The sequence below is a fragment of the Leopardus geoffroyi genome, chromosome C3 (genome assembly GCF_018350155.1).
Source record: "Leopardus geoffroyi isolate Oge1 chromosome C3, O.geoffroyi_Oge1_pat1.0, whole genome shotgun sequence".
In the NCBI taxonomy this organism is placed as follows: domain Eukaryota; kingdom Metazoa; phylum Chordata; class Mammalia; order Carnivora; family Felidae; genus Leopardus; species Leopardus geoffroyi.
In genome coordinates, this window is record NC_059338.1 from 70,720,184 (window position 1) to 70,743,166 (window position 22,983).

At 56.7% G+C, this 22,983-nt stretch overlaps 5 protein-coding genes across 9 annotated transcripts in view; 2 read left to right on the forward strand and 3 right to left on the reverse strand.

The window, feature by feature from the left end:
- Positions 1-8,510, reverse strand: part of PPP1R16A (protein phosphatase 1 regulatory subunit 16A) — a 42,129-nt gene extending 33,619 nt beyond the window's left edge. Inside the window, exons 1-2 of one of the 3 annotated variants that reach the window (XM_045455605.1) lie at positions 8,375-8,510; positions 5,130-5,222 (exon numbers count right to left, since the gene is read on the reverse strand). The gene's annotated coding sequence lies outside the window, so the exon portion shown is untranslated. Of the gene's footprint in view, positions 1-5,129; positions 5,223-6,264; positions 6,433-8,374 lie in introns of those variants that run through there. The other 2 variants (XM_045455606.1, XM_045455604.1) reach the window with 2 other exon arrangements.
- Positions 246-2,286, reverse strand: LOC123586389 (probable ATP-dependent RNA helicase DDX43). The gene has a single exon (XM_045455551.1). It carries the CDS (start codon positions 2,247-2,249, stop codon positions 438-440), a length of 1,812 nt encoding a protein of 603 aa, XP_045311507.1. The 5' UTR covers positions 2,250-2,286; the 3' UTR covers positions 246-437.
- Positions 8,511-9,298: 788 nt separating the features above from the next.
- Positions 9,299-13,017, forward strand: FOXH1 (forkhead box H1). 2 transcript variants are annotated; one of them, XM_045455648.1, is made up of 4 exons: positions 9,299-10,487; positions 10,944-11,103; positions 11,459-11,563; positions 11,652-13,017. In XM_045455648.1, the coding sequence occupies exons 2-4, from the start codon at positions 11,050-11,052 to the stop codon at positions 12,492-12,494; spliced, it is 1,002 nt and encodes a 333-aa protein (XP_045311604.1). In that variant the 5' UTR covers positions 9,299-10,487; positions 10,944-11,049; the 3' UTR covers positions 12,495-13,017. The 2 variants fall into 2 exon arrangements, with proteins under 2 accessions (XP_045311604.1, XP_045311602.1); XM_045455646.1 differs by having other exon boundaries at positions 9,299-11,103.
- Positions 12,628-20,356, reverse strand: KIFC2 (kinesin family member C2). Of its 2 annotated transcripts, XM_045455506.1 has the most exons (19): positions 19,894-20,209; positions 19,570-19,651; positions 19,238-19,395; positions 18,981-19,119; positions 18,695-18,819; positions 18,546-18,611; positions 18,328-18,456; positions 17,820-17,897; positions 17,590-17,704; positions 17,403-17,512; positions 16,862-16,970; positions 16,595-16,752; positions 16,342-16,415; positions 14,755-14,824; positions 14,516-14,637; positions 14,304-14,427; positions 14,038-14,167; positions 13,692-13,948; positions 12,628-13,606 (listed from the first exon to the last, which is right to left on the reverse strand). In XM_045455506.1, the coding sequence occupies exons 1-19, from the start codon at positions 19,990-19,992 to the stop codon at positions 13,352-13,354; spliced, it is 2,400 nt and encodes a 799-aa protein (XP_045311462.1). In that variant the 5' UTR covers positions 19,993-20,209; the 3' UTR covers positions 12,628-13,351. The 2 variants fall into 2 exon arrangements, with proteins under 2 accessions (XP_045311462.1, XP_045311463.1); XM_045455507.1 differs by lacking the exon at positions 16,342-16,415 and having other exon boundaries at positions 14,720-14,824; positions 19,894-20,356.
- A 22-nt stretch (positions 20,357-20,378) lies between these two features.
- Positions 20,379-22,342, forward strand: LOC123586430 (cysteine and histidine-rich protein 1-like). The gene is made up of 3 exons (XM_045455662.1): positions 20,379-20,987; positions 21,196-21,334; positions 21,541-22,342. Exons 2-3 carry the CDS (start codon positions 21,242-21,244, stop codon positions 22,024-22,026), a joined length of 579 nt encoding a protein of 192 aa, XP_045311618.1. The 5' UTR covers positions 20,379-20,987; positions 21,196-21,241; the 3' UTR covers positions 22,027-22,342.
- Positions 22,343-22,983: the final 641 nt, after the last annotated feature.

Below are 22,983 nucleotides of genomic sequence, written 5' to 3' on the forward strand. Positions count from 1 at the left end.
CGATCTCACAACCATGAGATCATGACCTGAGCTGAAATCAAGAATCGATGGTCAACTTAGCCACCCAGGTGCCCCGCAATTGATTTTTTTAATTAATTTGATTTTATTTTTTTAATTTACATCCAAATTAGTTAGCATATAGTGCAACAATGACTTCAGGAGTAGATTCCTTAATGCCCCTCCCCCATTTAGCCCATCCCCCCTCCCACAACCCCTCCAGTAACCCTCTGTTCTCCATATTTTTTTTCAAGTTTAAATGTTTGATTTTATTAAAGAAGGTATAAAATATTGAATTCCACCTTTTTAAACACTATTTTAGAATCAGTCATCTCTTCATACAGCCGGCATGTTTGCAATATTTCCATATATCCTAAATAGTATCTCTAAAGTCTCGAAATCTCCTGGAGGTAGGCTGGTACCACTTTTCAACAAGGACATTAGTAATAACATTTCTTAGGTTTTCCTTGGGGGTTTCCCAATTTTTCCATTTCTCTTCTCAGTTTATTTGCCTTGTATCTCTCGGCCATTGCCGTAAGTTCATCTGGGACATTCTGATGTGTTCTTTCCAGAATGTTAATTAACTCACCAGCGATCCTCCAGTCATTTCTAGTGATGAGGGTAATAGACATTCCAGTCTTCCCTGCCCTTCCTGTGCGGCCTACTCTATGTACATATTCTTCAATGTTCCGGGGGAAATCATAATTATAAACATGTGTGATGTCGTGGACATCAAGACCTCGAGATCCTAAGTCTGTGGCAATCAGTATTCTTATTTTACCTGTTTTAAAGTTTTCTAATGCTTTCTCTCGGTCTTTCTGTTCTCTGTTGCCGTGAAGGGACTCCACTGATATATGTTGCAGGATCAGGTCACTTGATAAGTGATCGGCAACAGCTTTTCTACTAACAAACACGATGACTTTGTCTTTGGGAGACAGGTTTTCTAGAAAAGTTTGGATATGAGATCGCTTCTCTTCTTCTGTGGTGACAATTATGTTTTGTTTCACCGTACTTACTGCAATTAGGTCCAAAGTACCAACATATACAATCATGGGCTCTTTTAAATAGGACTGTGCAAGTCGACGGACAGCATATGGCCACGTTGCACTTGTCATAATTGTCTGCCTGTCTGGGCGCACATCTAATAAAATCTTCATTATCTGGGGTTCAAATCCCATGTCTAGCATCTTGTCAGCTTCATCTAATACCAAGTAAGTTATGCTTCTGAGGTCGACAAAGTTATTCATTTGTAGATCATTCAGTCTTCCAGGAGTTGCAATAATAATATCTACTCCTTTTTTCAGTTCTTGTATCTGACCATTTCTATCTCCTCCACCATATATACAAACACTTTTAAGGCCTTTATATGAATACTTAGAACATTCCGCTTGTACTTGAAGAGCTAATTCCCTAGTGGGTATAAGGACTAACATTCCGGGTCCGTTCCTTTTTTCTCTAATTACAGGCTGTAAATCGAGATGGATGAATCCAGGCATTAGGTAGGACAATGTCTTCCCTGTTCCAGTTTGGGATACTCCTATAAGATCTATTCCTTGTAGGACAATTGGCCATGTCTGTGACTGAATTGGTGTCGGCTTCCTGAAACCTGCCTTTTTAATGTTTTCCATGACCTCAGGGTAATGTTTAAAGGCGTCCTCAAAAGTACAGGTAGGATTTGGTATCTGACGCTTCTGACCATTTTTCAAGTCATCACACATTATATTATAATTTTCTTTCCTCCAACTTTCTACTTGCTCTTGTGACATTGAACTTGTTGCTTCTGACTCCTTGTAAAAATTTTTCTTAATTGCAGGTAAGTCAATTCTAGGCTTTAAACTGTAACTTTCTTGTTGTTTAACAACATTATCTATCGCTGTTTTGGCCTTGGCCTTCATACCCTTGCTACCGAATATCCTGACCTGTGCATCAGGATAACCTTTTATTATCTGTATTTTTGTGTTTGTTGTACTTTGTATGTCTTTTATTTTTGACCCACCACGACCGATCACAGCGCCGACCCACATGTTCTTCAATCCAAAGCAGAGCGGCGGTTCGCGGGCACCAGGCGCCACAGGCTGCGGGAGACCAGAGGAATTCCTCCAGCCGCCACCTCTGCCGCCCTTAGGGACCCCCTGACCTCTTCGATTTGAATCCTCCGTCGGCCTCCTTTCTGGAGCCCGGGACCCTGCCGAGCCTCGTCGGGTCGCAACGACCCACAAGGAGGCGTTGGCGTCTGCTTCTTGCCTCGACATGGTTCCTTGAAGATCGGGCGCGTACGACGTCGCTCCAATACGGATCTGCACCACACCCCCGTGCCGTCGTAGTCTTCTCTGTTCTCCATATTTAAGAGTCTCTTATGCTTTGTCCCCATCCCTGTTTTTATATTATTTTTATTCCCTTCACTTATGTTCATCTGTTTTGTCTCTTAAAGTCTTCATGAGTGAAGTCATATGATATTTGTCTTTCTCTGACTAATTTCGCTTAGCATAATACCCTCCCGTTCCATCCACGTAGTTGCCAATGGCAAGATTTCGTTCTTTTTGATTGCCGAGTGATGCTCCATTGTATATATAAACCACATCATCTTTATCCACTCATCCATCGATGGACATTTGGGCTCTTTCCATACTTTGGCTCTTGTCGATAGTGCTGCTATAAACACTGGTGTGCATGTGTCCCTTTGAAACAGCACACCTGCATCCCGTGGGTAAATGCCTAGTAGTGCAATTGCTGGGTCGTGGGGTAGTTCTATTTTTAGTTTTTTGAGGAACCTCCATACTGTTTTCCAGAGTGGCTGCACCAGCTTGCATTCCCATCTCAATTGATTTTTAACTAAGATCTTAAGGTAACACAATGGGGAGAGGATGGTCTTCAAAACATGGTACTAGAATGACAGCATATACATGTGGAAAACTACGACCCTTTACCTCTACTCACACCATAAAGGAAAAAACACGGACAAACTGGACTTCATCAAAATTAAAAGTGTCCCCTGCTTAAGATACTGGTAAGAAAATTAAAAGGCAAGCCATAGACTGTGGGAACAAATTTGCAACATATATATATGTATATATATATATATATATATATATATACACACACATATATATGTATGTATATGTATATATGTACATATATATGTATATATATGGCAAAGAACTCACATCCTGAATATGTAAAGAATTCTTAAAACTTGATAAGATAAACAATCCATATTGTAAGGGCAAAAGATTTGAACAGACACTTCACAAAAGAAGATATACAAATGGCCAGTAAAACACATTTGAAAAGATACTCAACACCATGGTCATTGGGGAAATGTAAATTAAAGTTTCAATGAGCTACCATCTCACATCCATGAAAATGGCTAAATTTTAAAAGGATGGCAACACTGAATTGAGAACAAGGAACAACTGGGAACATAAAATGATAGCAAACGTTTTGGTAAATAATTTGGCACTTTCTTATGTAGTTACTTATACACTTCGACCCATCATTTCTATCATTTCAGCAAGAGAAATAAACATACATCCACATATAGACTTGTATACCTGAATATTCACAGCAGCTTTATTCACAATAGCCCCAAACTGGAGAGAAACGAAATGCTCATCGACAGACGTACCTATAGCTCAAATAATGGTGTATCTATTCGATGGAACCGCGCGGCAAAGAGTGACCTACTGATACCTGTACCACCTCGATTTCCAAAACATTATGCCTGGTGAAGGAAGTCAAACACAAAGTGTTCACTCCATGGCATTCCATTTACGTGAATTCTAAAAAAGGGACACTGAAGCTACAGAAACAGCAGATCAGTAGTTGCCTGGGGCCCAGTGGAGGGAGGACTGGCCACAGAGGAATGAGGGAACTTCTGAGGGTGGGAGAATGTTGTACGTCTGGACTATGGTGGATTTACAAAGATGTGTACATCTACCAAAACCCAGCAGACCACGCTTAAAATAGATGTTTTATTATATGTAAGTTATACCTCAATAAAGTTTGATGTGGAAAAAAAAGTACCCATTCCCAAAGTTTTATCCTGGCCTCTACACCGTATGTGGTCTGGCCCCTGCTGGCCTCGCCATCTCCTTGCACGCCTCCCTCTCCACCTTCCACTCTATACCTGCTTCCTGCTTCCTGCTTCCTGCTTCCTACACCTCGGAAACCTCCAGCTCCAGAGACCACAGTGGCTGGGAGCTGAGTTCAGGAACCAGACTCAAACTCTGGGTTTGAAGCAGTGGGAAGCTGAGGAGACCGGTCAAGTTTCTTGACCTCTTTTCCTCAGTTTTCTTATCCATAAACGGAATGGTAATAGTCCTTTCTTCACAATGTCCTGAGAAGGATTCAGTGAGTTGACGCAGCATTTTCGGTGTCTAGCACAGGGCTGGCATACTACTTCCTGCCATCTGGTTTTATACGGCCCATGAGCTAAGACTTACTTTTACATTTTTCAATAACTGGGAAAAAAGTATTTTTTGACACATGAAAATGATATGAAACTCAAATTTCAACATCGACGAATAAGGTTTTGTTGAAAGAGAACACTCGCATTTGTACTGTCTGTGGCTCCCTTCCCACAAAGTCGCAGACTTAGAAGCTGCATCGGAGACCACATGCCTGCAAAGCCTAAAGTATTTACTATCCAGCTTTTCACAGAAAAAAACAACCACCACCCTGCCAACCTCTGGTCTAGCATGTGTCCATCTTCAGCGTCAGTCCCACTTTGCATTAGCTGTTCCTTGTATCTGGAAGGGTCTTCCACCAGATCTTAGGGTAGCTCACTCCCTTTCTGTAACTCAGACTGCAACTGAAACGTTACCTCCTTAGAGGTCTTCTGTGGTTACCTTGTCACTCTCCTATCTTTTCACTCTATTCTAACGTTTGACATGTCCTTCCCCCCCATGTTCTTGGAACTGAACCTCATGCCTGACTCTCAGGAAGTGCTCAGTAACTGGGTTCCTGGCACTTCCTGACCGAAGGTAACCCAGGAGACTCTGAGCTTGTGGGGGAGCTGGTGTGATGGAAGAGACCATCACTCAGCGGCGCATATGGGCGTGTCAGGAGGTTCATCAGCCATGGCAAGGCCCTGCCCCCGGCCCTGATGCACAAGGAGGGACACTGAAACCTACCTGTACAATGGGAGGGCTCTGCAGGAGACTGAGCCTTCATCTGAGGTCTGGAGGCTCCCAGGGAGTCCCTTGCATCCACACCATCCTCCCTTCCTTCAAAACAGGAAGAGGTTCTGGGTAGGGGGGTGGGGGAGGTGAAGCTTACACAGCATATCACGCAAAGTCAACAAAACCATAATGGTCATATCAAAGAAAGGCCCAGGCCTCAGGGAATCCTGGGACGGCAAGTTGGGGCTGAGCATGGAGAAGACACAGGCCTCTTCAAGCCACTCTGCACTCAGTGCAACCACCTCCACTCTGCAGCCCAGCCCCCTTCTATCTGCAGGGACCTTGAAGTCGTCAGTTACTCCTCTGCCCAAGTCCAAATGCTTCTGGACCTCCATGGACCTCCCAATTCAAGCCAACTCCCATCCCTCCACCTCCCCCACACTCTCCTCTCCTTCACACTGAAACTTCCTTGAAGACTTGTCTGCGGGCCTTATCTCCATGACCCCACCTCCCACGTGCTCTCCGCCAGCACCAATGTGCTTTGTCTGTCACAGCTGCTAAGGAAGGACACAGCCCAGAATCCAACATCCCCCATCGGACCTTTTTATACCTGCCCTAACAGGGTGCCTGCTCCATGGGACCCTCTCCCCTGGGCATCTGGAGAGCCAGACATTCCTGTATCTCTCTGTCCTTCTTTCTCAGCTGCTCTGTTGATGAGAACTTGCCCAAGGTCACAGAGCTTAGAAGGGGTGGGGGAAGGTTTGTTCTCTCCCTTCCACCACCACACAAGAGTTAAGTATGGTGGCGGCATAACACACACATGGAAAAGTGCTCAGGGGTCAACCGAAGGGGCACAGGATGGGAACTAGTCTGCACAGACAGGTGAGTGTTATTCAGAAGTCCACGAGGAAGTTTCAAGAAGCAAAGTACAAGAATCATATTTGCATTTCAGATCAATCACTCTAAGATGAGAAGAAGGGGGGCAAGGGGCTACAACAAAGCCAAGACCAGTGAGGGGCAACTGCTATAATCCCAGAGACAGGCTATGTGGTGGAAGGGATGGACAGGAAGAGCCAGAATCAAGAATATCTAGGAAGAAGTTCTGAGAGAGCCTGGAGGTGAGGGAAGAGCCTCCGAGATGTCTTACTTTGGCTAATGAGTAAACCGTGGCACAGGCACCAGGGTGGGGTGCTGCAGACAGCAAGGTGGAGTCACTCAGGTCCAGCGGGGGCCTGTGTCAAGCAGCGACACAGGCAGTGAAGGACACCGCCGCCACGAGATCTCGGCCAGACCAGCATCAGCGGACACCCCGGAACTGACGACAAGCAGAAGCAGAGGAGGTCCGCTGGGGCCCCGGGACCAGCTAAAGCCCCTTAAAAGGGGCAGACTTTTGCAGCAAACCGTCAGACTCTTCAGACACGACCCCTCTATGTGTGACCACCTCAAAAGGGCAGCTGCGGCCGAGGCCTCTGCCCGACTGGTCTCCGAACAGCCCCGAGATCCTTCAGGGCTTGAACGTGATGAGCAGTGAGTGCCGAGAGCTGGCTCGGACGGGACCGAGGCTTCCTCTCCACTGTGCGCCCGCAGACTGACTCGGCGTTTGACCCCCTTCCGTTGCCTGGTCTGTCGTGTGGCCTGTCTCGTGTTCTGCTCCAGGTGCCGTGGAAGAAGCCAAGTTAATCACGTGGCGAAATGTCCCTGCGTTTGGAACCCAGAACCTGCTCTATGATGGCGTCAGCCTTGTTGGGTGACTGAATAAAGCCGTCATTGTGGAAAGACACAACCCGTGTGTGCGCCTTCACAGTGTGCTCATGACAGGGCTCTCAGGGAGAGTGGGGACACATCAATGTTACCACTGCCGCCAAAATCCACCCAGCCAAATGCGTCCTTGTATTTGGTGTGCTATAGGCTGAAGTTCCCAAACACACACAGTGGAGACAGGCTGTCGGAAGAGACCAAGGACCCAAATCCCTAGAACACAGATCCCAGTGTAGAGCCTAGAGGCACAGCAGCCCTCTTCCTAGGTGCCTGGCAGGGAGAGCAAAGTCCGGGCACACCCCGAGCAGGTGAGGGATGAGGCCATGACCGACCAGCGGAGCCAGGGGAGGAGGCTCCAGCCAACAGGGAGGAAATCCAGCCCCTGCACAGGAAGGGAAGGGAGGAAGCACTTTCTAAAGCTTCCCCATCCCAACTCTGAGCAAGAGCTTGGGGAGCAGAGAAAGGGGGACACAGCCTCACAATGAGGAGCCCAGAGGTAGCCTTTGTGCAAGCTCCTTCAGGCAGCCACCAGCCCCTTCCGTAACTTGGCCCGAGAGCTCCAGGCAGGGGCTCCCCTCGGTGCCCCTGAAGCGCACTAGGCAGCACAGCCAGGAGCACACAAGCCTCTTCAGCATTTCTGGGATTCAGGGAAACACACCAATCCTGCCCAGGGAGGACACCCACGAGGGCTCACTGCTCGGCCAAGACAGGGACTGACAAGGGCAGCACGGTGCTCCCACAGCCACCTCCCCCCTCAAGTTAAAGCTCCAGGAAAAGTAAGGCCGGAGCCTTGAGGAGGGCCAGCCATTCTCAGGCTTCCCTGAGCCTGGCATGGCTCCATGCACGCCTCCCCTCTCTGCACCCATGGAAATTAATCCCACGGTTGCCTCAGCCTCTGCGCCAGGACCCAGAGGAGCCCAAACCAGTCACGGATACTCTGCCACGGGCCTGGAGCACACGGCCCGGCACTCTCCGCACGGCAGAGCTTCTCACTCTGACCCCAGTCTGTGAGGAGGAGCCCAGGATCCCCACGAGTGAGGTCACCCGAAGCCCTGAGAGGCTCCAGTTTCTCCTCTGGCCGAACTCCAAAGCCCACACAAAGCCCGGGCGTGTCACTCCCGCCGGCCTTCATTTCCTGGCTGCAAATGGAGATAAGTCTGGCGCTGCCCACCTGGCCAACAGGTTGCAAAAATGAAAACAACTCCACAGACAAAACGTGAAAAGCTCTACCGGCGGCCTTCACAGGCGGCCACTTCCAGAAGCCGGTCCTGACCCCTTGGCGCCCTCGGCACCCGACTGGAGCCTGGACAGACTTGTGCCCTGGGCCTGGCCTCTCCGTGTGCCAGCCAGACACGGCGCCCTGCCTTCGGTACCTCTCACCTTGCTCTACCGCGCTCGTCTCCCCTCAGCCCGCTCAGCTCTGCCCCCCTCCCCCCGCCCCTCTCTCCCCCGGGCCGGGTCCCCTCTACCGCCGCAGGCCCCGGAAGTGCGCGCCTCACCTTCCGCCTCGCGCAGCCCGCCGCAGCGTAGACGATCAGATCCCGGCGACCGGTCAGTCGGCCCCGCGTTCCTCTGGGCGCCGCGGGGGCGGGCCCCGCGCCCGGCTCTCGCCATGGCAACGCTACACTTCCGGGCCGCACCGCCCAGAGCCGGAAGCCGCGGCGCCCCCTGGGAGCCAAGGGGCGTGGCCGAGCTGCGGGGGCGGGGATTGCCCTTGGAGGTTGGCGGTTCAGGGTGTTGTGTGAACCTCTAGCGGGGGCGTCCTCGGCGCGGATAGGGTGGAAAGGGCAAGCAGTCAAAAGGCTCTCGGGAGGCGGTCATCTATTTATGCTGAGCTTTTAAGGAAAAGTCGGGGCTCACCCGACAAAGCAGAGTCATCACGAACAGTGGGGGAAGCATGCCTATAGGTGGAAGGACCCGGTGCATTGGAGCAACGGGAAGGTGGTGGTTTGGGAGAGCGGAGGAGAATGGTCAGATATGAGTAGTCCGGACACAAGGAGCCTTGAACGTCAAACCAAGCAAAGGAGGACCTGTAAGGGAGGGAGGGATGACTTAAGACTTGTAGGAGAGAAAGACGTCTTTGCTGATGGAGTGAGGCTAGGAGGCCATAGATAGCAACAGCATGGTTAGACACAAGGACCCCCTCAACTAGAGCTCTGGGAACTTAAAAGAGGTGACATCGGAGTTCAAGGGAATCCATGTGACATCTGAAGGGAGAGTCTGAGAATGAGGGGAGTGTGTGGAACTTCACATTACATCATCCTTTTCAGCCCCAAACTTCCTCCTCCAGTGCACCTCTACCACTCATGCCTTCCCTCAGCACCTTCCATCAGTTGGGTACCTACTGCAGATTTTCAACCATTTAAGAGTATAGTGTGGGCGGGGAGACTGCCCAAGAAAAGCTGAATTCTTGAAGTAGTGATATACTTCATATCATAGTGATAACAGCATCAGCCACCACTGCTAGTGTCCTGGGCCTGATACCCCCTTGGGCAAACTTGCTGGTAAGGAACAGGGCTGGACCTTGGGGCATGGTACAGAGCATAGGTCTTGACGGACTCAAAGGCCTTAACAGATCAGATAGCCAGAGAGAAGGTGAAGGGACAGAATAGGGTGTGGGAGGGGCACCTGTCTGGCTCAGTCAGTAGAGCATGTGACTCTTGATCTCGGGGTCATGAGTTCAAGCCCCATGTTGGGTGTGGAGCCAACTTAAAGAGTAAGAAGAAAAGAATAGGGTCTGGGAGTTAAGAGGACCAGTCAGTATCAGGGCACCTGCCAGAGGCATTTTTCTGGAACCGCACTTCTAGGGAAGGTCCTGTGCCTGCTAAAACCCTCAGAGGCTCTAGCCAGGCCCAAGCAGCGAGTGCTGACCCCTCAGACCTCCCCAGCCTGAGCCTCCACTCTCCTACCTAGAGTGCCCCATCTCCACTCAGGCCAGCCTCCACCTGCCTGGGGAACATCTTCTATCTAGACTAAGCTTCATGGCCCTGTGGCTGTCTGAGAATCCCTTCCTGTGTACTCATGCAATGCACCTGCACTCACTCCTGTCCAGAGTGAAGCCAGATGGTCCTTGCACACTCCTCTGGGCAGGAACTATGACCCATGAAGCTCTATCCTCAAGGTCTGTCACCAAGAGGTGTCCAGTAAACCCCTAAACCCCTCCAGCTAGACTTCTTCCCCCCCCACACGCGCACACACACACCCAGGAGCACTGCCCAAGTGCCCCCAGAAGAACGAGAGGCATCGTCCTGGTATCAACCTTAAGAGGATTGGACCCAGAGGACCAAAAGAGGAGGAGAGAGGCAAGCCTGCCTCCAAGAAGTCCTCTGGAGCCAGGCAGGTCCAGCTCACCCAGGGCCAGAGGGGTGCACAGTTAATAATGAGAGCTGTTCAGCTCCCACTGTTAACAGGCACCATGGAGGTGAGGAAAGCGGCCTCCAAGACCTTGGGAATCTGCTGGGGCCCTGCAGCAACCCCTGGGAAAATTTCTTGAATCCACTACCTCCCTATTTTGTTCTGAGGTTTCCTCCAGGAAGCCCTCCGAGACCACCATGTAGGCCCTGGAAGCTGCTCAGCCTTGAACTCCCGGCAGGCCCCACCTATTCTTGGCAGGTCAGTTTTGAGTAAATCAACTCCCTCATCTATTAAATGGGAGCCTGAGGGCCAACCCAGACAGACAGGATAAAGTATGGGTCACTGGCCCCTTCCAAAAGCTTTTCCTCCCAGCTTGTAGGGGGTGCTTAAGGCAGCCCAGGGGTGAGGAATGAGGCCCTGGGTGGCTGCCTGCAGCCCCCACTGGAATCTTCCCTGCCCCTCCCTTCCAGATTAACTGAAACCTGCTAATTGTGGCAGCCTGCTGCATGCTCCCCTCCCCCACCGACGATTCGTCCCTCCTTTTGCCTCCCCTCCCCTCCCCCTTCCATCCGAATGATAAAGGGTCTGGCCCGCCAGACCCGCGGGCCTCAGGCCCTCAGCCCTGCCTCAGCTACATAACCCCATTGCCTTGTGCCGTCCACGGGGCCAGGCCCCTGCCCACGTTGGTTGCCTCCCCTGCATGGGGCCCTGCAGCAACCCACGCCTGGGGCTTCCTGGGTCGGAGTCGTCATCGCAGCCCCCCAAGAGGAGGAAGAAGAGATACCTGCGTCATGACAAGCCCCCCTACACCTACTTGGCCATGATTGCCTTGGTGATCCAGGCCGCACCCTCCCGCAGGCTGAAGCTGGCCCAGGTGAGAGGGACCCCCATTCTCCCTCACATTCGGTGATTGGACCTTTCTCCAGACCCGTCCCCCGCCTATTCCTAAGCTTAGGCTCCAGCCTCCGACCCCACCTTACCCTACCCAGCTAAGTCAGTGGGGCCAGTCCCGGCCTGGGCACCAGGGGGGAAGGAGTTGAGGTGCTCGGGCAGGACCCTTCCCTCGATCCTTTTCTCCCTCCGGCGCAGAGGTGTTCTGTTGGGGGGGGGGGGGGGGGGGGCGGGCGCGACGCTCCTAAGTCAGGCTGTGGGGGAGGGGCGGTGCTGCCCCACTTTGCGTCCCGGTTCAGGGCGCCGGCCCAGCGACCCACCCCCAGTCCGTGTTTCAGATCATCCGTCAGGTCCAGGCTGCATTCCCCTTCTTCAGGGACGACTACGAGGGCTGGAAGGATTCCATCCGCCACAACCTCTCCTCCAACCGATGCTTCCTCAAGGTGGGGTAGGGCGAGGGTTGGAGCCCGGGCGGAAATCCTGAGTATCTGGGGTCGGACGGCCCCACCCAAGCCTCCCCACCCCCTCCAGGTGCCTAAAGATCCTGCGAAACCCCAGGCCAAGGGCAACTTCTGGGCGGTCGACGTGAGCCTGATCCCGGCCGAGGCGCTGCGGCTGCAGAACACGGCCCTGTGCCGTCGCTGGCAGAGCAGGGGCGTGCGGGGAGCCTTCGCCAAGGACCTGGGCCCCTACGTGCTGCACGGCTGGCCCTACCGGCCGCCCAGTCCTCAGGCGCAGCCCAGTCCTCAGCCACCACCCAGTCCTCAGCAGCCGCCCAGTGAGGGCTTCAGCATAAAGTCTCTGCTAAGGGACCCCAGGGAGGGGGCGCCACAGAGCAGCCCGGGTCACACAGGATCTGGGCACAGTGGGGAGAAGGTGTTGCCTGCTCCACCCCTGCGCTCTGAGAGGCCTCTGTGGCCCCTCTGCCCCCTTCCCGGGTCTAAAAAAACAGATAGGGAGACTAATTCGCAGGGGGGAACCAGCAGGCCTTCACCCCTCTCCCCTGAGCACAGAGCCTGGCCCCTCCACTTACTGCAGGGTTCCCCAGATGCTGGGGGACTGTCCGGTGGGAGTCACAGGGCCTCACTTTGGGGGCAGCTGCCCACCTCCTACTTGCCCATCTACACTCCCAATGTGGTAATGCCCTTGGCTCCGCTACCACCCACATCTTGTCCCCAGTGCCCACCTTCTACTAGCCCAGCCTTCTGGGGGGTGGCCCCTGAAACCCATGCCCCCCCAGGGCTGCTCTGGGATCTAGATGCCCTCTTCCAGGGGGTGCCACCCAACAAGAGCATCTACGATGTGTGGGTTAGCCACTCCCAGGATCCAGCTGCTTCCAGCCCAGGCTGGCTACTCTCCTGGTACAGCCTGTGAGGCCCCCCGGGGGCAGGGGCTGCTTCCCTCTCCTACCCCTTCCTGCCACCACTGGCTTGTTGGGGAACCAAGGCCAAGAGGACCCAGAGGTGTTCTGTGGCCACAGCAGCTTTGAAACACCAGGCACCAGCGATGCTGAGAATCCACGATATTTATTGGACTACCCCACAAAGGTGGTGGTCTGGCTAGGCACCACCCTGACCCCCAGGGTCCGTCATGCCTCTCCTACCCCCAGAGGCAAGGCTGGAAAGAGTGGGGACTTTGCTTGCAGCCCCTTCCTGATCCCACTTTCTCTGACCCTCTCTGTCCGTCCATCCTTCCTTCCATCCATCCATCACCATGTGTCACTTCCTCTCCCTGGCTCCACGCTGGGGGAGGGAGAACCTAATGGTGGCTCCAGCCTGTCCTGTCCTCCCTCATCTGCCTGGGAATGAGGTAGCACCTTTTTGGGGAAAAGAAATCAAGACCCTACTCGTTTTGGGTGGTGGTAGTGGGGAAGATAACAGTAAAGGAGTAGACAACATTTTAATGCCAAGTCTGATTTTTGGTGATGGGGTGGTGATCTGGAGGGTAAGCACTTGGTCGTCGGGGGTCTACCTCCCAGGGCTCTCTCATCCCCTGCTGTGGGCCGAGATAACAGCAAATGGTGATAAGGAGGAAACTGAGGGCCTGGGGGAGGGAGGGCCAAGCACGCCCCTAGGCTTGATACTCCTCGCGGGGGCAGGGGAGCCAACTCTGGGGGGGGGGGGGCAGCGCCCCCCCCCCCCCCCCCCCCCAGAGATCGAGGAGGTTGTGAGGGCGTAAGAGATTTGCTGCCTCTGCCGGCAGAGGCGGACTCCAACTCCAGGGGGGCTAAACTACAAGGGCGCGTCCTTTTGGGTCCCGAGGCCCGAGCTGGAGCCGCTGCCCGGGCCGGGTCCCGGAGGGCTGCCGGGGGACGGCGTAGGAGTGCAGGGGGTCCCGGTAAGTGGCGTGTCGGTGCTGAGCGAAGAGGGCGTCCCGGAGCGCGGGGCCCTGCAGCGCCGGGCTGGCCCCAGCTCCACTCGGCCCACTCGCTCGGCGAACTTGAGCGAGCACACGGTCTCGCCGAGATCCTCGGGCCGCGTGGAAATCTGCGGGGAAGCGGCGCTGGTGGGCGGGCCCGGGGCGGGCGGCGCCGGGCTTGCAAACCACCCTCCCACGCCTGCGGCCGCCCACCTGCAGCAACAGCACCGCGGTGGCGCCAGGCCCGAGCGCCGGCTGCAGCAGGCGCGTGAGCTGCGAATCGCGGAAGGGCACGTGGGGCCGGCGGGCGCGCAGCGCGGCCATCACGCCTCCCAGGGCCAGCAGCGAGCGGTTGATAGTCCGGGCCTCCCGCAGACGCTGGGCGCCGTCTCGGTCTCCGCGCGACGGGCCGGCCGCCCCTGCCTTCCAGGCACGCTCCGATCCGGCCAGGTCCACCAGGTGCAGTGTGCCTGCAGGGGCGAGCGAGCCCGTCGTGGAGGGAGCCCTGGTTTCGGGTGCTGCGAGGCCCCCCGCAGGGCTCAGGCGCGCGCTGCGGTACCTGCGGTGCCTGGACCGCGCGGTGGGGACGCCGTACGCAGTGTCAGTGTGACCAGGGCATGCGACCGTGAGCTGTGCGGGTTCTTGGTGGTGGCGGCGGTGGCCCGGTTGCTCCTCCCCAGGCTCAGCATCTGGAGGGCGGAGCGATAGGGCCTGCCTGCTGCCGGGTCTGCGTCCCCAGGTGGGAGCACAGGCGGGGCCCTGAAGGCCTGCGGGGAGGCGGTGGGTGGGGGTGGGGTGAGTGCAATGCCACCCGGGCAGCCTTACCTGGTGAAGCATCTCCAGGTCGGGCACGTCCCAGTAGGTGAGGCCAGCCACCTGAATGCCCCCCTGGCCTGCTGGGCCCTGCCTCACGGCCAGGCGCTCAGGAGGCCCTGGGGCTAGGAGGTCCCTGCAGAGAAAGAGAAGGGCTTGGTTTCTGAGGGTCCTAGGGTCACTGACAGGGCACAGGGTGCGGAGGAGGCGCTGCAGGCCCTGACCTGACAGCCTCATTGTAGATCTCCACCATGCTGAGAGTCACACGGTGCTGCCCTTCAGTCCCCATCTCCTGGAACAGTGACTGCAGTGCCCTAGGAGCTATGCCAGGGTCCTCTGGTGGGCCCTGGGCACAGGGTGGGGTGCCACATCAGGCTCCCATCCGAGCCCCTGGCCCCAGGAGCCACCCAGGGTCCCCCCCTTCCCACCTCCATACTGTAGGTCTTCCCTGTCCCTGTCTGACCGTAGGTGAAAATGCAGACACTGTAGCCTTGGAGGCAGGACAGCACGGCTGGCTCCAGCTCCCTGAAGACCTAGGGGTAGGAGGGGTGGGAGGAGTCCTAAGCCCCAGGACCTGAGACACAGTTGGAAGGAAGCTTGATTCCCCTGGGAGGTTGGCCCAAGGGGAGCATGGTGGAAGTGTGGATCTCCCAACAGGTAGAAGACGCTCCCTGGAGAAGGTGGCATTTAACAAGAATTTGCCAGGCAAAGAAGGGAAGGGATGTGACAAAAGAAGAAACAGGAGATGCAGGGCACTGGAATTCTGAGGTCCACTAGGGAGGCCCAGGGAGCAGCAGCCAAGAGCCCAAATGGTGGGCTTGGCTGCCAGGTTCAAACCCCAGGTGTGATTGGAAGCAAAGCACATATTGTCCTTTCAGGCCAGGATTTTCCCTCTGTAAGGTGATGACTATAGTGGCACCTGCTGTAGGGAGTAAAGGGGAGCATGTACCAAGAGGCCTAGCAGCATTTGGCTTACAAATGATCAGCCCAGAAAGGCTCCACAGGTGTGCAGGTTGGTGGCCAGCCAAGATCACTGGAACCCTGGCCTTGCAAGGGTGCAGAGAGGTGGCTGAGGGGGAGGCGGGGCTGGGACTTGTATCCTGTTGGCAACCGAACCCCAACAGCAGCTTTTTGAGCAGCAACATGGCCAGCTTTTGTGGCCCGGGGGGCTGGCAACTGAATAGCCTGTGAGTTCTGCCTCATGCATTGGCTGCCAACAATGAGGGCAGAATCCAGAATTGCCAGTGAGGTCACCAAGATTCCATGAACGGAAGGAAGCACTGGGGGTAACCGTGATAGAGGGACTGTGGTGCCCTTGCAGAGATGGGAAATACAGGTGAGGGGGCTCAGTGAAAGATGCCTTTGTTTCCTTTATTCAGACCCATTGAACTGGAGAGCCCTGTCCAGAGGGCTGCCCAGAAAGCAGCGGACAAGGGGGGCCTGCACAGGGCTGCTAAAGCTTGGGATGCAGGCTGAGGCCAGGGAGAGTGTGTGAAATAGAGAAATAGGTGAAAAACAGCTGTGGTGCTCCAGGAAGTGGGGGAGGGAGCCCTGACCACCTGCCAAATACTCATCACACAGTGTCCCTGTGAGGCCAGGTTGGAATCTGTTAGCGCTGCCCCTTCCCTAATCCCCTCCCAGCTCTGAGCCTCCATTTCCTGAGCTTTGGAAGTTCTGATGGGGAAGCATGTAGACAGAGACAGGGAGTGTGCGAAGGCCAGGTGGCTGGCGGGCCTGGCAGGAAAGGGGAGGAGGGAAGGAAGCAGGGTCTGCACCAGGCAGTGGGAGAGCACTGGGGCTGGACACCACCTGCTCACCCTTACGCCCTCACTGCCTTCTTGGCCACAGGGCAAAGGAGGTGAGCCTACCCTCAAAGCTGGCCCACTCCCCCAGGGCTGGAAGAGGGGGAAGGAGGTCACAGCAGTGTCCCCACCACAGCAACACCCTAGCTGTGCTCTGCAGCCAGCTCTGCATGAGCAGTAACCATCATCTCAGACAAGTTCATCTTCCTTAGTTTCTTGGTAAAAAAGTTAATTTTTAAAATGTTGACCTTCCTGTTAAATCAGAAAAGGCTTGTTTCCACTGGAACTGCAGAGCTTGGTGGGGGGATGCAGATGGAAATTTCTGGAAGGAAAGGAGGTACCCAGCTAGGCTGTCATTCCTGCCTCCCAGATCTTCCTGCTCCCTTCCCTTCGCTGAAGTCCAGCCACTGGGAAAGCCAGATGAAAGGGGGAACCCGAAGCCTCTTCGGACTCTGGGGCAGTATGAGGGAAGGTCAGCACAGGGCAAGGGCGGAGCATCACCTCCTCCTGGCTGGCCTCTGGAGAGAAGACCCAGTCCAGGCGGAAGCGACGCTGGCGCCCTCGATAGCAGGTGGTGACAGTGCCGCTGGGGCCAGGCTCCAAGCTCACCAGGCTGGAGGGTGTCCCTGGCCTCAGTCGACACAGCACACGGATATTTCCTGGGATGGAGATCAGATCAGTAGGCTGCCTCCCACGCCCCGAAGCGTGCAGAGGCTCCACTTCCTCCAGCTTGCCGCCCCACTCCTCCACTTCCCAAGCCTGCCATACCCTTGAGCTCCAGCAGCCGCCCCGGGCATCCAGTTGGGGGCCCCTGCTGCTCCTCAGGGAGCTGAGTCCCAGCCCCTCCAGCTGACAGAGCCCCCAGGGCCCAGGATACCTGGTGGAATAGGGATGCGAGGAAGTGGGGGCAGCAAAGGAACTGGGGGTGGGGTGGGTGCTGAGGGCAATATGGTACCACCAGCTGTGGTGACCTACAACTTTCAGTGGCTTTGAGCCCCTAGGGGCATCATACAGTGGGCCCAGGATGGAGACTCAGAATCTCAGGAGGATCATGGGAAGACCTTTGTCTCCTCTGGGGTTGGCCATCTTATGAGGGGTTTACAGTCCCCCCAGTTTGCACAGACAGAAATGAGATCACACCCAGGGTGTGTGAGATCACAAGCTGTTCTGGTTCCAGAGCCTACAACCTCCATTAGAGCAGGCAGCTCCCAGGGGCTGGGAAGGAAGAAAGAACAAGGGCTCCCCATGGAAGAACAGTGACTGAGCTGCCCAGAGAGCATGTTCTGGAGAGAGGGCAGATGGTCCTGACCTGGCCCCGGGCCTCACTGAGCGAACACTGACAGCTCTGGGTAAATGTGCTGACCAGTCCTCGGAGGTCCCCACAGCCCTGTCGCAGACTGGCCATACGTGCCCGAAGTCCTGTCAGGGAGAGTTTGTTGTGAGGGAAAGCCCAGACCACATGGCCTTCCCATGAGCCCTCTGGACCCCGCCCTTACCTGCCAGCTGCCCAAGCATCTGCTGCAGCTCCCGTCTGCAGTTCTGCTCAGTCTCCTGCTGGAGCTGCCGAAGGGCCCCCCGAAGGCCCTGCAGCTGCACCTCCTGCACCCCCAGCTGTCCCACCCAATTCCACCCCTGTCACTGAGGTAATAGGCACTTACCAGGCCCTGCCTCAGATACCCCCCTCCCAGTGCACCAAGACTTCCCGGCCCCTGGGCTCAGCGCCCACCTGGACCTGAAGTGCTTCTGTGGTGTCCTGGGCTTCCTGAAGCCGACTCTGGAGCTCCACCAATGCCTCTGCCTCCTCCTGTGTGAAGGGTGGGAGCTGTGTCAGCTTTGGAGCCAGGAGGGAACTCAGGGAGGGGCACTGCAGCAGCCCCATTTCATGGATGGGGAAGTCAAACAGACAGGCAGAGCTGCTCATGAATTCATGTCTCCTAACCCCAGACAGGACTCCTTTTCCCAAGTCCCTCTGCTCCTCTGGGGTCCATCACTTGGAAAGCCATGGGACAGGGTCGAGGTATTCTCCCATGGGCATTGGTCCCTTGTTGGGGCAACTTTGCACAGACTGTCCCAGGGCCTGTCCACAATCCTAGTCTCTGACCCTTAAAGGTCAAAGATGTCCCCCTGCCTCCCTTCCAGCAGCGTTAGATCCTGAGGAAGCGTGGGCAGTGTTGCAGGAAGCCAAGTGTTCAGGAGCCCCAGACTGCAAAAATGGTAGCAGCTAAGGAGGATACCTGGGGGGCCCTGGTGGAGGGGCCAGGGCCCCAGTGCAGCAGAAGGTCCCGAGTGAGGCTCAGGCTCTGTTTCAGAGCCTCATTCTCCAGGGTTAGATGCTGAACCCTTTTCTCTGAGTCTGTCGCCCCCTGGCGGAGAAAGAGGCCCTCTAACTCACCTGAAAGCTGGGGCCCCCTCTCGTGTCCCCCTCCTGGAGCCCCACCCCCAGCAGCCTTACCACGCCCAGGCGCAAGCGGCCCAGCTCCTCTTCCTGCAGTTCGAGTTGCTGCTTCAGCTCCTCTAGCTGGGAAGGAGGGAGGGGCACAGGGTGGAGCATGTCCTTCCACTCCCTCCCACCCCAGTCCTGGGCCCTTCCGGGCCCCTCACCTGTCCAAGGATGAGCTGCTCCAGCCGCTGCCAAGCTCTCTGGTCCTCCTCCAACTGGGGAGGGTTCTGCCCTTGGGCCTCACCCCTTGGTGAAAGGGAAGGGCTTTCTTCTTGAGGTGGGGATCCTGGGGTGGGGTGGACCCAGTTAGGACTGATCAGGTCTCTAACCTGAAGGAGGGGACACCTCGGGAGCAAGGCTGGGCATGGGCCCCGAACAACGAGCCACTCAGTTTCTGCTGGACTTCACTCCCTCCACTCCCTTTTCAACTCACTACTCCTTACGCACCAGCAGGTGTGGGAGGCTGCACCTCCGAGGCTGGATGAATACCCTGGGGCAGGGCCTGCCTCCCCCTGGGGCTCCGAATCCATGCCAGGAGGGCCAAGAGCTGACCGGTCACCGTCAACAGTGGGGGGACATCGCTCGGCTGTAAAGGAGATAAGAATCGGAGCGAAGGAGACTGAGGTGATGACAGCCATGGGGAGACCCAGGACTATGGATAGAGTATGAGTTTCCCGAGGAAGGACGCTCGGCAAACCGCTCACCTTGCTCAGGTCAGGGTTCCGGCAGCTCTCTTCCGCCCCCAGCTGGACGGAGAGGAACTCAGCAAGACGCACGAGAGCCTCTTCCAGGGAGACCTCGGTAGAGCGGCCCTCGGCTCCCTCTTCCGGCCCATCCTCAGACTCAGAGCAGCCTGTGAGGCCTGATAGCGGGAAAGGGAGGCTTGCGGTTCACGTGTTGGAGGGTAGGCCACCAGAAGGCACCAGCTGTGTTCCTCCCTCCCAAAGAGGTCACGGGCACCCCTCCCTCTCTCCGACGGCAGGGTTCTCTCACGGTCCCGGGGACGCAGCTCTCCCGATGCACCGACAGCACCTACCGACCAGGCCTGTCAGCTCGGTCCACAGTTCTGCCGTGGGCTGGTCGGGGCGGCGGCGACCCCCGGGCTTGCCACCGGCACTCTAGGGAGGGAGCAGCGAGACCCCGAAGGAGTGGGTAGGCAGCCTGTGGGGCTCTTTCCCCCCAGGAACCTGGCCAAGGGAGTTGCGGCTGAGGTCTCCGCTTCCAACACCAGAACAGAGACGGGGTCCTCGGCACGGCCCTCCTCCCCAGCGTCTGCGCCCTGGGAACGTACGCTGCGCGGGCCCGCAAAGCCGGCTCTCGAGAAGGGGGTCGCGGGCTGTGCAGCGCCCGCTCCGCTCACCTGGGCGGGGTCCCCGGGGTCGCTGGCCACCGCAGCCCCGCCATCCCTACGGAAGAGGCTGTAGAAGATGTAGATGAGCAGCGAGTAGAAGGCGTACATGGGAGCGCGGGGCGGCAGAGGGCCCCGCTTCGCGCCGCCCCGCGTCCCGGCGCCCCGACTCCGCGCCCGCGCGGTGCAAAGCCGGTGCGCATGCTCGAGACGGCCGCCCCCACGGCCCCGCTCCCGCGGGTGGAGGACGCGCGCGCGAGGAAAGGGGATGCCAGAAACAGGGGCCCCCGGGGCTGCACCCGGACACCTGCCCCGCTCCTCCCACTCCCACTTCACGGAGACCCCGGGCTGAAAGCGCCCACGGCCTCCACACACCCCCTCCTCGGAATCCTTCCTAACCCTCGGCGGAGGCCCCCACAGCTCTCGCCCCTTAGAGCCATCAGCCCGGGGGAATCCAAGCGCCCCTCACCACGTAACCCCTTCCTCATAGCTCCGCCCCAGTCCCGCCCAGATCTCTTCACAGCCCCTCCCCACTCATCCCTCCCCTCCCAGCTCCGCCCATACCGCTCACAGCCAATCCCCTCCCCTCAAGGCTCCGCCTACGACCCTCCCCTTTCTCGGGCCCATCCCTTCACAGCTTCTACCCTCACCACAGAGTCCCTCCAAACCACTTGGCTATCGCACCCGGGCCGTGGTACAGAGCGGCCTCCTCCTAGTCGCCTCTCCGCCCTGACAACCTCTTCTTGCTGTCCTAGAACGTCCTCTTCGTCCAGGCCCCGCCCCCCCCCCGCCCGCCGCTCTAGCCTCCGCTCCTCTCGTTGGTTCGCGCCCGGACAGCGCCGGGAGGAAGCTGGAGACCCGGCGGCAGCCGGCGGGTGGCAGGGTGGCAGGGTGGCGGGCGACGCCAATCTACAGCTCGCCCCTGGGGTGGGGCCTCGCAACTCAGCCACCGCTGACGGCCTGCGCCCTAGCTCCTTCCAGGCCAGGTTCTGAAAACGGCGCTTCCCAGAGCGCAGAGACCAGGCCGAGTGGGCCTGCGCGCAACTCTCCCCAAGGTCTGGCACCCCGACTTGGATTCCAGGGCCCCAGAACTCACGTCTAACCAGGTCAGGCCCTGCGCCGCTTTTTCCCTTCTTTTCCCGGCCAAATTAGGTTCTTCCTCCCCACAATTGTGTCCAGTGGCCCCAGGGCTCTGGAAAGTTTCGGATGAGCCTTTCCCAATATTTAGAAATGGGGCTCTGGAAACTGGTAGTCCTGGAGAGTCTCGCTTAGGGCTCCTGGTCGCCGGTTTCTGCGTTTTCTTCCAATCCAAAGTTGAAGATCCCCTTCTTGTTTCACATTTACTACCACCCGAGGTGGCATGGCCCCCAAGCCGTGGAGTGAGTGGAGCACGACCCTGTCCCACCTAGCGCTGGGAGTGGTGTCTCTGCACGCAGCGGTGAGCACTGCCCAGGTGAGTACACTGGGGCCAGGCAGGGGTGTATCCCACTCCCAGATTGCAATGACCTGGATCAGGTCCAGTTCCCCGGATCAGGGAAAGGGTGGTGGGAGGTTGACTGTGGGGCCAGGGTTGCATGAGACTTCCACACTCTTCCCTCCTTAAAGGGAAGTCCTGGCTCCCCCCCCCCCCCCCATCTCCTCCTATCCTTGTGCTGACAGGCAAGTCGAGGGGCCGCTGCTGGCTTCCTGCTCCAGGCCTTGGCCTCTGCCACCTTGCTGGCCCCAGGGCTGGGCACAGATGAAGACTGTCTTGCTGGAGCCTGGGTGGCCACTGTCATCGGCCTGCCCCTTCTGGCCTTCGATTTCCACTGGGTGAATGGGGACCGCTCCTCTGCCAACCTACTCCTGGGAGGAGGAATGGTGCTGGCAGTGGCTGGTGACCACCTTGGTGCTGAGGGCCGTTCTGTAGCTGGTCAGGCAGTGGTGCTGGTGGTTGCAGTGACGATCCTCATTGTGGCTGTTTTCACGACCAACACTTATGGAATGTGGGGGGGTGCAATGTTGGGAGCTGCAGGCCTCCTGAGCCGGCTGGAGGAGGACAAAGTTCTGCTGCTTCCAAAGGAGGATGTCTGTCGCTGTGCCCTGGCTGCAGGCAGTTGGGCCTACCACCGAGCCCTGCACACACAGCGCCTGCAGTGGGAGTGATGTTTGCAGACAGCAAGGTGGGGCTTCTGCCCTGGCTACCACCTTCCCCTCCCACAGGCCTGCTCCTATGGGCCTCCTCCCCTAAGGATGGACTCTCTTGCCTCCCAAAGAGAGCTTGCTGCACGGTGATGGATGCCTTGGCCAGGAGACAGAGTCTGGGCACTGTCCCTCCTCTGGCTGAGTTTGGGGACTCACCTAGACAAGAATTAAGGAGATGGGGCCCCAGGCACGTTTTGGGGCCTGATGTCGGGCAGGCCATGGTTTTGGATTCAGAGAGAGGCTTGGTCTCCAATAAACCTTAGGGATTCAGCAGGAATATGGAATCTGCCCATTCTTGAAAGGGATCGAGGGAGGGGTCCTCCAGTGAGTTTTCTAAAGCTCCAGGGCAGCAACTGGTTTCCCTGTGCAAAGAAAGGGGCTGCCCTGGAACTAGCCCTGGGGCATCACCCAGCCTGACCTCCTGCTGTCACCTTTGTCAGGAGGGCCCCTAGATTGAGAAGACCTACTTCTGGGCCCTTGCTCTCTTGGGACATAGTAGAGTTCTGAATATCCTTGGTACAACCTGGCAGGTGGCACTCTGGGACAGTGACCTTCACGGGCTGCCTGTTGGGGTGGGGGCAGGGAAGGGCTGTATTACAGCTGTATTACAGCTGTCCTCAGAACTGCACAATCCGACTCAGCTGACTTGACATGTACTCATCTGCCCACTCGCCTGTGTAAGGCAGGTCCTGATTTCCCAAGACCCTCACTTTTCTCAATGGACCCCTCCTCAGCTCCTAACCCCAGGGTTAGGAAATGGGTTTGGGCAGAACAGTGGGTTAGATTCGGGGTCCAGAGTCCTTTCTCGAGATATTCTATGCTTGCGTCTATTCTATGCGTGCTTCCTGTGGAAGCACACCTGGTCCCACACAAGAAGGACCTGAGTGGCCGACGGGGTTTTTCACTCCAGCGAGCCAG

Excerpts from the sequence above, each read along its gene's own strand:
- LOC123586389 (XM_045455551.1), bottom strand. The coding sequence starts at position 2,249 with ATGTCGAGGCAAGAAGCAGACGCCAACGCCTCCTTGTGGGTCGTTGCG.
- FOXH1 (XM_045455646.1), top strand. The coding sequence starts at position 10,930 with ATGGGGCCCTGCAGCAACCCACGCCTGGGGCTTCCTGGGTCGGAGTCG. Across the intron at positions 11,104-11,458 it reads GCAGGCTGAAGCTGGCCCAG|ATCATCCGTCAGGTCCAGGC; the intron begins GTGAGAGGGACC and ends TCCGTGTTTCAG. Across the intron at positions 11,564-11,651 it reads CCAACCGATGCTTCCTCAAG|GTGCCTAAAGATCCTGCGAA; the intron begins GTGGGGTAGGGC and ends CACCCCCTCCAG.
- KIFC2 (XM_045455506.1), bottom strand. The coding sequence starts at position 19,992 with ATGTACGCCTTCTACTCGCTGCTCATCTACATCTTCTACAGCCTCTTC. Across the intron at positions 19,120-19,237 it reads GGAACCCTGACCTGAGCAAG|CCGAGCGATGTCCCCCCACT; the intron begins GTGAGCGGTTTG and ends TCTCCTTTACAG. Across the intron at positions 14,638-14,754 it reads TGTCTGCATTTTCACCTACG|GGCCCACCAGAGGACCCTGG; the intron begins GTCAGACAGGGA and ends CCCTGTGCCCAG.
- LOC123586430 (XM_045455662.1), top strand. The coding sequence starts at position 21,242 with ATGGCCCCCAAGCCGTGGAGTGAGTGGAGCACGACCCTGTCCCACCTA. Across the intron at positions 21,335-21,540 it reads CAGCGGTGAGCACTGCCCAG|GCAAGTCGAGGGGCCGCTGC; the intron begins GTGAGTACACTG and ends TTGTGCTGACAG.